Here is a 9,522-nt window from a genome sequence, read left to right as displayed (position 1 = left end):
GTGCTCATACACTGCACGGCCGTGACAGAACAGGGCTACACGCTGAGGCTACACACTACAACCATGGAATGGTTATGTGAAAATAGAAGCCTCCCGCATCCTCCTCTTGATCTCAAGGAAGCTACTGCAAAAGCATCTTGCACGCGTGGGTTTAGAGCCCATGGGATAACCCAGGCACAACAGCTGCACGGTCACTACCCAGGCACCGGCACATAAAATGCAACATCGCCGCTCTTGCTCGGGATTTCAGGACGTTTGAGGCACAGCACCAGTAATGCTAGGAGGAAACACGATTATTTGAGATTTACCGAAAATTTATCCCACAGGCATCCAAGAAAAATGGAAGCAAAACTAAGGCTGCCTACAGGAGAGCTGCGCTTGCCAACCAGCTGTAGTGGCAGATGAAGCAGAAGTCACTGGGAGCCTCAGGTACTGGCTGTGAATACGCACCCGCTTAACTGGGGAGCAAGTTGTATCTAGCCGGCTTCAGAGAATTCAGCCTAAAAGTTTCACGCATTCCTCAGCATAAGACAGAATGAAATTCCCTGCTTGGCTTTATACAGGGCCCTTAAATCAGCTTTAAAATTTAAATACTCACTATTTAATACACATCATCAACTTTAAAAGGATTAAAACATGCCTGAATAGACCCCACGGCAAACAAATTTTAGTTTTCAGGAAGCCCAGATAAAGTTTCCTTCACTACAACTATCATTTGAAACTACTCTAAAGCGTTTAAAACACGGTAGTTTACTTTCACACCATTCATTTCAGATGTACCATCACTATGGACTTGTACATCCACAGCCTGGATGTCTTTAATAAAATCTCAATTTGGCTGAGATGATAGTTAAAAAAAAATAACCCAGTCACACCCTGGCTACTGCATACTCGAACGGTTCTACAAGCCACCTTACTCGGCCGCTAGCAAACGGAGGCAGAGGATTTTTTGCCTACCGATGCATTAACAATGTTCCACCGAGAACTTAACCACATCCCCCAGTTAGCTGCCAACTCCAGCAGTTTTAAGCCCTGAACACACAAACACCAGGCATCTGCTAAATCACCCGGGGTCTGGATTCATCCCACCCAGTTTGAAGTTTAATTGCGTTAAGTGCCAGTTCAGACCCCCGTGTCTCTCAGGAAGGAAGGGAAAGCCACCTTCCACAGGGGGTGCTTCAGTGGGCCCCTGTTCCCTGGGGGTGCCACTCGTCCTCGGGACAGAGCTGAGGAACACTGCAGACCCAGCATAAGGTAAAGCTTTAAGAGGTGGGTGAAGTGAATCCGGGCTCTCCCACACAGCTCACCTGTTCTCGGCTGCCCAAAAGTTGCCGACATCAGCAGCACAAAGGAGATGAGCGCCAGCCAGACCCAAACCCAGGCTCACGTGTGAGGAGAGGGCAGGGTTAACGGTGCTCACCCACTCTGAAGAACAAACAATTCCTTGCAAGCCCTGAACAACGCAGCCTGGGCTTACACTCAACACAGAAACTACTTTTGAAACAGGTTTGGTTTTGTTTTTTTCGTAGCTGAGTCTGGTGGAAAAGCTGGATTCCAAACCAAGCTTCAACCAGGTTACAAAGCGTACTTTGAGGGACACCACCGGTTACTAACCACTGAAAGCACTGTCTGTTGGAAAACATAGTTTTAATAGATATTCTTCATCTTACATAAGAGCACAATAAATACACCACGTTCTAGAGAAATTTCAGATGACACTAGGGTAAGAAGAGGTGAAAGAGGGAGAACACCAACAGACTACATAACCACAGCCCTGGAATCGCACGACAAGACACGCCCCACCGCAACCACTGCACGCCGTCATTTATACACTTCAGGGTGGCCTCACCAAAAGCTGTTAAGCTGCTTTTTTTTTTTTTTTGTGAGGGAGAGGGCTTGGGGAAAGGAAGAGAATAGGGATACAAGAAATTAAGGAAAGCAGTAAGACAGGTTCCCAGAAGAGATGCTGAACTCCCAGACAAGATGCATACACAAAAAACAAGGATGAGAAGGAAGTTTTTACTCACTTTCCCTCCCTCCAATAAAGAAACTCTGTTGCTATTTAAGCAGACCAGTTGCTCAAGCAAGTAGCTTAATAAGGCTTGTAGAAAATACCACTGGTAGGAGGCAGTAGCTGAAAGTGGCTGAGCAAACTCCAGTTGATGCACAACTGGCTGCAACAGTGGTTCTGCGCACCGGTATTTTGTGTTAATAGAGGGCAGGAATTAAAGAAGGTAGGAAACTGTGTAGCCTAACACCTGAGGGCAATCAGCAAGGAGAAGTTATGCAGATACTCATAATCAGTACTGTCATTTACTCTCAACCTCCTACTTGATTACGGTTATTTCCATGAAAACGCATTATCAAGGCATTACTAAAATGATGGTTACAATGGTTACATCACAGACTTGTTTCTCAAAGTCACTCCAAATGCAATTTCATATTAAATTGGCCTGGTAAGGTCACCCACATAATATCACAAGCTAATAAAAAAAAAAAAGTCAGCAAACAGAAGCAAAAAAATCTTGTGAATTCCACCTCTTTACTGTTTAATCTGTCAGACTGGTGAAGACAAACTGTCAATTCTGGTTTCAGTTTTTTTAAATACGATTGTCACATTAGAGAAATGAAAACACAGCAAAATAAACTGTACAAAGGCAAAGTAGAATAACAAAAAATATTTTACTAAAACATAAGATTTACAGGAGATTTTCCAGACAAGCCATACAAAATGGTCACAAGCTTTTTCTTGGAGGGATTTTTCTACACTTGACAGCAGAATCACAATATTATTAGTGAAGGTGATGGATGTTTAATGTTCCCATTTTTTGTTCAAACAATGAAGCTTGTCCACCTACAGCGTCTAAGTTAGACTGGGCTAGAGGGTATATTCTAAAGTATAACTGGTTAGCTGCTTTTACCAATGCAATTAGCATCACCATAAAAAGGGAGGAGGAGCCCACAAAATTAAAACAAAAAGCCCCACAGCTAACCCTGCCTACCTTCATTCACAGTGCTTATACTTAAACCATGATGGGAAAAATGATTAAAAGCAGAGATGTGATGCTGCTTTTAAACAATTTCACAACAATCCAGATGATACTTCTAGCCTCTGCTCATGCGGTACAATAGTGATTTAGGACAAGACACAGATTTGCTAATGTGCATTTAATCACCAAAGGACTGAAGATGTCTGGGCTTTTATTCTGTAATGTTTCTAAGACTGTGTCCATTAAATGCAAACAAAAAAAGGAAGAGGTCTTGGCAGAACAGGAGAAGTGATGCACACTTGATGTTCAAAGCGCATTTAAATATTATTCATGGCATATAGCCTAGTCCATGCTCTGGCTGTAAAGAAAAAGAAACACATTTAAGAAAAGATGTATTTTTAGGCTTTATCAAAGTCATTTTGAATGCTTATTTTTAAAGATCATTTCTATACCGCTGCTGCAAGTATAAAAAAATATATCAGTTCTGAGATTTTAAGTGCAATTTTGAACTCCTATAACACATAAAAGTTGACAGCTGCTGAAGTGGCCTGACTGCAGTGGGTCCAGAAGCGCAGAGGCAGAATGTAACAATTCTTTCAATCCATTTACAGCTTGCCACAGAAGCAGGCATGGAAGAGATGTACTGTCTGAAACTGGATAATCTGTTCCTTAAGCTTTACAGAAAAAGCAGTGGTGTGTGCTTTTATTTTACCACGAGTCCAAATTAGACACGCTTGCAATTTAGGAACGTGAAAACTCAAGATAAAGACAGATCAAGAGCATGCTTTTCTTCCATCAGGCCTCACAGACTTGAAAACAGACCACCGCAGGCACATTCAGGGTACTTGGACTATGACTGCAGGCAGTAATTCTGTGTGCAACTTGCAGACACACAACAAGAGGTCCGGGATTTATATTCCCCAACCTGTTAGCAATCAGCTACTTCCTAAAGCCAGGAAAAAAAAGTGCAAGATACGTCACCTGTTTCTATGGCTTGGGCTTCATTGGTCTTCCATTGCTCAGCTACATCATTTGCTAGTGGATCATCTGGATTGGGAGCGCTTAACAAAGCCTGGATTGATAGCAGAACTGTACGAATCTGCAAAGCTGGGGACCATTTATCTGAAGAGACATTTATAGCAGTATCAAACACCATATTCATCATAGTCTACAGAAAGAGCAAATTTTCCTCTCCCAGATTAAAGAATAAGCAAGGTATTCTTTAAACAAATGAATGCTCTTTTTAGGGGAAATCTGCAAGTTCCTGTACTTAATAGCATCAAAAGAAAGAAAACAAGGTAGCGCTTACCTTTCAAAATATCTAAACATATTCTTCCCAGCTTGTCTACATTAGGATGATAAATTTTGGTCATGAAACGTACTTTAGGAGCTGCCATTGGATATTCTTCTGGAAGGAATAGTTCAAGTTTAAATGTCCCACCCTCAAAGGGGGAATCCTGTGGACCTGCAATGACCACGTGAAAATAACGTGCGTTGCTTTCATCTGGCTCCGCTTTTATCCCAGGGACTGGCTCTGCCAGCAAGCGCTGGGTTTCCTAGAAGAAAAAGAAGAGGCAATGTAACAACTACAACCCATTCAAAATAAACGTGACCTGTACAAACTATTTTAAAGCAGTCAGTATTCATTATGAGTTAGTGGCCTACATGCACAGAAATGATCGTGTTAGACAAAAGCCTTGAAGTCAAAGAACATCTGCAGAAAGAAGATGAGGATGCAGTATACCGGCACGCATCTCCTTTCAGGTCCCTCAACTGCTACAATAGTGTGTGCTCCTATAGCACAAGGTAACAGATAACAATTAAGCTGTCCTCAACAAGTTTCTTAAATTTTGATTAACCTACTGCCAAGCTGTTATTTTTCAATATGCTTAAAAGCTCTTTAAGGAGTACCACAATAAAAATACCAAAACCATTTCCCATTCTACCTTAAAGAGAAAATCCCGTAAGTGAAGCACCAAAAGGGCTAATCACTCACGGGAAGTGTTCAGGACTTACTCTAGCAAGAGTGGACTGGTTTATTATGATGAACATTTATACTGGAATCAGATGCAACTTTGAAGAATTCAAAGCACTACCCTCCTGCAACACTAAAGGTGTTTATCAGGATGTTTTATGTATTATACAAATATATGGATAGATAGCTTCGGTGTGAGCGCTTTCAGCCTACATATAACCATGTTTAAAGTTATCCCAAACAGTTGGAGAGGGGCAAGTTGTTCTGTAAAATTAGGGAAGCCTAATCCTACAGATTCATATTCTTGCTCAATTCTTCTGCTCACAGCACCAGTCCTACCTCAGACACCACGCTGTGACCTTAGCGCAGAGCTGCCCACGTCCTGACCATCCATCCCACTAATGCATCGAGAGGACAGACTGGCCAAATCCTGCACACCTCTCCCTCTCCTCGGCTGCCAGCCTTCCCGAGTCTTACAAGCAGGATGCTGCTCCTTCTTACAAAAAAGAACCCAAGGCCAAAACGGGCCACAGGACATTAGGCAGAGACGAGAAGTCCTGCCGAAGCCTCACTTCCTCGGGTAATTTTAGCCCCGTTTCCTGCTTTTCCTCTAGCTTGTTTTTACTATGTAGAGTGAATTCTTTCACCACCTTTGTGTTGGCTTTCGCAAAGAAAAATTATCCCGTTTCTACTGAAGAAAAACGGTAACTTGTAGGTGTAATATTAATGTATTATTCAAGTTTTATAGCATATTTATTCTGTGTGCCTTCAATAGCAATAATACAAGCACGAAATAGACAAATTACCTCTACTTGGCTTAATACGTTCTTCAAACATAACTGGACTGTTACAATACTGGCATTGTGTAGAAATAAATTCACACAGCATTTAAGTGATACGGCTGTCTTGATGTAGTTAAATAACACCTCTCTGGCAAAAAAAAAAATCAAATACATAATATAAAGACATGAAGTCACAGTAATTAATGCCAAAATCCAGTTATTCATCTTAAAATTGTCAAGGTCCTACAAATCATAATATTGAAGTTATTACTATGTACATACACGAACATAAAAATAAATTTATCTGGTCTAATTCCTTGTTGTGACTACATATTGCCTACTTGTCTGCATAGGCATTAGTAGCCAATGCCACTCACACACCTTACTGAAAGGTCACCCAAGCTTAGTGCTGTCTGCACTCATTTCTGCAAGTATATTTTTTATAAATTACACACATATAAATTTATAACTTACTCAGAATTTCTGTTCTGCTGGTATTTACTTGTACAGTAATTCTGTAGAAAAGCAGTTATAGTGAATGCCTAAAGCTTTAGTTCAGTGGTATGAAAGTCAGTAAGAAACTATATATTATCCCTGCAAACACATAAAACATTCTCCATTTCTTTCAGCAAGGTTTCAGTGCAAGTGCTGCCGCAGGTAAGCGAGAATCTGGATTTCCACCTATTAGGGGTCATATGCTTATTACAGTTAGACAGTTTTGGCAGAGGAAAACAGTGTCTTATGCCAAATACAGACTAATATAGCAAGCCAACTTGAAATTAAAAAAGGAAGAACTTAACAAAGACCCAATTTTTAAGCTTCACAGCTGCTACCACCTGGACTTCGCCAGATAGCAGGCAGATCATGGGTTTGGTTCTTATAGGCATGCTCAAATTTAAAAGAAAAAAAGAGTCTTAAATAAAAAGGGTAACACATTTTAATAGCTGGCTGATCTCAGCAATCCCTAGCCCCCACTCAGTCGTTCTGGTCCCCAGACTGGCTCCCTAGTTATGCCAGTATGCTGACTGTAACCACACCGGGCAGCCAATCCTGGCTTAAAATAACCCAGAATCAGCAGTTCTCTGGCAGCAGCATCAGCACTTCTACCTGCCAGCCTAACTGGGGGAGCAACGCCTGGCTGCGAGCAGCACATTCTGCCACTAGAAACCATTTGTCAATAAACAATGAGAGCGCCCACGTATGAGAAAAACTGTTCTTTTAATCGAGGTACCGCATTATACTGAAGGGGCTATACCACTGCTCACACGTCACCACGTTCAGACAGCCCTTTATGCCTCTCTATTAAGCAGCCACAGTTATCTTGCTATGAAACACCACAGAAGAGGGGAGTGCAAAGAAAAGCATTTATGCTGCATACAGCTACACTAAGTGCTGAGGCTACTCAGAACCCATACGGGCCCCCTGTGGAACGTGAATATTAGATGGAAAATGCTTTAAGTGAGTACGTCTCACTTCCTGCGCTGCGCGTAGAGCTCCGCCGTTATCAGCGTAACTGAAGCTGCTTTCAGACAGAGCTGGGGAGGAAAACTTGCAAGAAATCTGTGAGGAAATTGGTGGGTGCTCATCTTTCATACTCGCCAGGCTGCAATGCAGCCATCGTGCCAAGAGAGCAAGCACCAGGCTAAACTTCTCCGACACACACAAAACGATAGGTCGCGACTCCTGTGAACATACATCACTGGCGGTTTATGCAAAAGCCAAGAAGCATCTTCAGTTCAGAAGAGGCATCTTTGTAAAACAGTGCAACACAGACAAGCTTGTTGGGCTAGGAAAAACACAAGAAAAATGCCATCTATTAAAAGGATGTGAAATGTTTGTACTTAAATACACCAACACCACCTGCTGAATTCTGACAGTAAACAAGGCTTTTGCCCTTCAGTTACGAAGAAATTTATAATACCTTCAATATATTTTGGGGGGAAACATGGAAAAGGAACAGAAAGGGAGAATTTAATCAAACAGTTAACATTTTAAGGACTAAGCACATAAAATGCTTAAACATACAAGTAGGTCCAGTTCTAAGGTGATAGCAGGGACATGACTTCCACATTTTACAGTAAGATGGCCAGTTAAAGACATGCTGATGCTAAAATTAATTTGATTTGCCATAAGACTTGGAGAAATAAGTTATATTTGAGAGAGTTGTCAGTACACAGGGGAACACTATGCACCAGGTCAGGAAAGCAAGCTGCTTAAAGATTTTATTTTTTTTAAGTGTACATTACCAAAAAAAACCCCCAACCCCACACTGTAGGTCACCCACAACAGAGTCACGGGATGTGGACTCAATCAACAAACAATGTTTAACGACATGTTGCTCTTATTTTGAAATTTTGTATTACTTTCCCCAGAGGATGGTTACCCAATGAAAAAGCCTCTCAAACATGTTTAAATAACTAAATAAATCACTTCTAAATAAACTTTTAACTTCACACCTTTTTTTAACTAATCAGGAAGATCACGGACACGCAATACTTCACTTTTCAGTATCTTTTTAGGCAAAAATCCTTCTAACAGTTTTTTAGCTGAGGAAGTAAGTTTTGTCCAATCTGTTACTTCCCCCTTCCTCCCCAAAACTGCCTTTGAACCCTTTGCTCAATTTCAGCTTCTCTGTACATTTTGTAAGCTGTCAGTGGCTAAGAGAGAAACCAAGCTTGGTGCTACCAAAGAGAAAGAACTCTGATATTACATGCTGTTTGGCAAGTTTATTCCAACCAAGTACGTATTCTTGCCTGGCAAAAAAAAAAAAAATGCCAGTAAGGATAAAAAGAGCTAGGGCACCCAAATATTAACATGCTAAAGACGAAAAAGGACAAACTTACAGAAAACCAGGTTTTGCAGTTCTGCTGCTCACAATAAATGTTATTACAATAGAGCAGCGAATTCTGTCCTCATAGGAATACAAATTTCCATCAAATAAGTGTTCCAGCATAGCACTTAAGTGTTTCTTATTAGCTCTCCTCTAGTATACTGAAGAGAGTTTTACAGAAGAGGTTTCAGGATGTATTTTTGTATTGGGTTTCTGTGGCAAGGCCTTGGTAGTGGGGGGGCTACAGGGGTGGCTTCTGTGAGAAGCTGCTAGAAGTTTTCCCTGTGTCCGCCGCTGGCCAAGGCCAAGCCAATCCAATCAGCGGCAGTGGAAGCGCCTCTGTGATAGCATATTTAAGAAGGAAAAAAAAAATGGCTGCGCCTCAGTAGCCAGAGAAAGAAGAGAAGTGAGAGGATGCGAGAGAAAACAGCCCTGCAGACACCAAGGTCAGTGAAGAAGGAGGGGGAGGAGGAGCTCCAGGCACTGGAGCAGAGATTCCCCCGCAGCCCATGGTGAAGACCATGGTGAGGCAGGCTGTCCCCCTGCCGCACATGGAGGCCCACGCTGGAGCAGATCTCCACCACTTGTGACCCCGCAGGGGACCCAGCGCTGGAGCAGTCTGCTCCTGAGGGACCGCACCCCATGGAAGTTATGGACCCATGCTGGAGCAGTTCGTGAAGAACTGTAGCCCATGGGAAGGACTCACATTGGAGAAGTTCATGGAGGACTGTCTGCCATGACAGGGACCCCATACTGGAGCAGGGGAAAAGTCCTCTCCCTAGGAAGAAGAAGCGGCAGAGACTACGTGTGATGAACTGACCTCAACCCCCATTCCCATCCCCCTGTGCTGCTGGGGCAAATAGGTAGAGAAGCTGGGAGTGAAGTTGAGCCCACAAAGAAGGGAGGGGTGGGGGGAAGGTTCTTAAGATCTAGCAGTTTTTCCCC

General features: G+C 42.4%; 1 protein-coding gene across 1 annotated transcript; it reads right to left on the bottom strand.

Annotated features, from left to right (window-relative positions):
• Nucleotides 1-253: 253 nt before the first annotated feature.
• On the bottom strand, nucleotides 254-7,365 carry UBE2N (ubiquitin conjugating enzyme E2 N). The gene is made up of 5 exons (XM_035901004.1): nucleotides 7,343-7,365; nucleotides 5,772-5,895; nucleotides 4,300-4,546; nucleotides 3,972-4,112; nucleotides 254-3,348 (listed from the first exon to the last, which is right to left on the bottom strand). Exons 1-5 carry the CDS (start codon nucleotides 7,363-7,365, stop codon nucleotides 3,308-3,310), a joined length of 576 nt encoding a protein of 191 aa, XP_035756897.1. The 3' UTR covers nucleotides 254-3,307.
• Nucleotides 7,366-9,522: the final 2,157 nt, after the last annotated feature.

The sequence above is a fragment of the Egretta garzetta genome, unplaced genomic scaffold, assembly GCF_000687185.1.
Source record: "Egretta garzetta isolate BGI_Z169 unplaced genomic scaffold, ASM68718v1 scaffold38, whole genome shotgun sequence".
In the NCBI taxonomy this organism is placed as follows: domain Eukaryota; kingdom Metazoa; phylum Chordata; class Aves; order Pelecaniformes; family Ardeidae; genus Egretta; species Egretta garzetta.
Note: the sequence above shows the minus strand (reverse complement) of the source record. Positions and strands in the feature narration are given on the sequence as shown.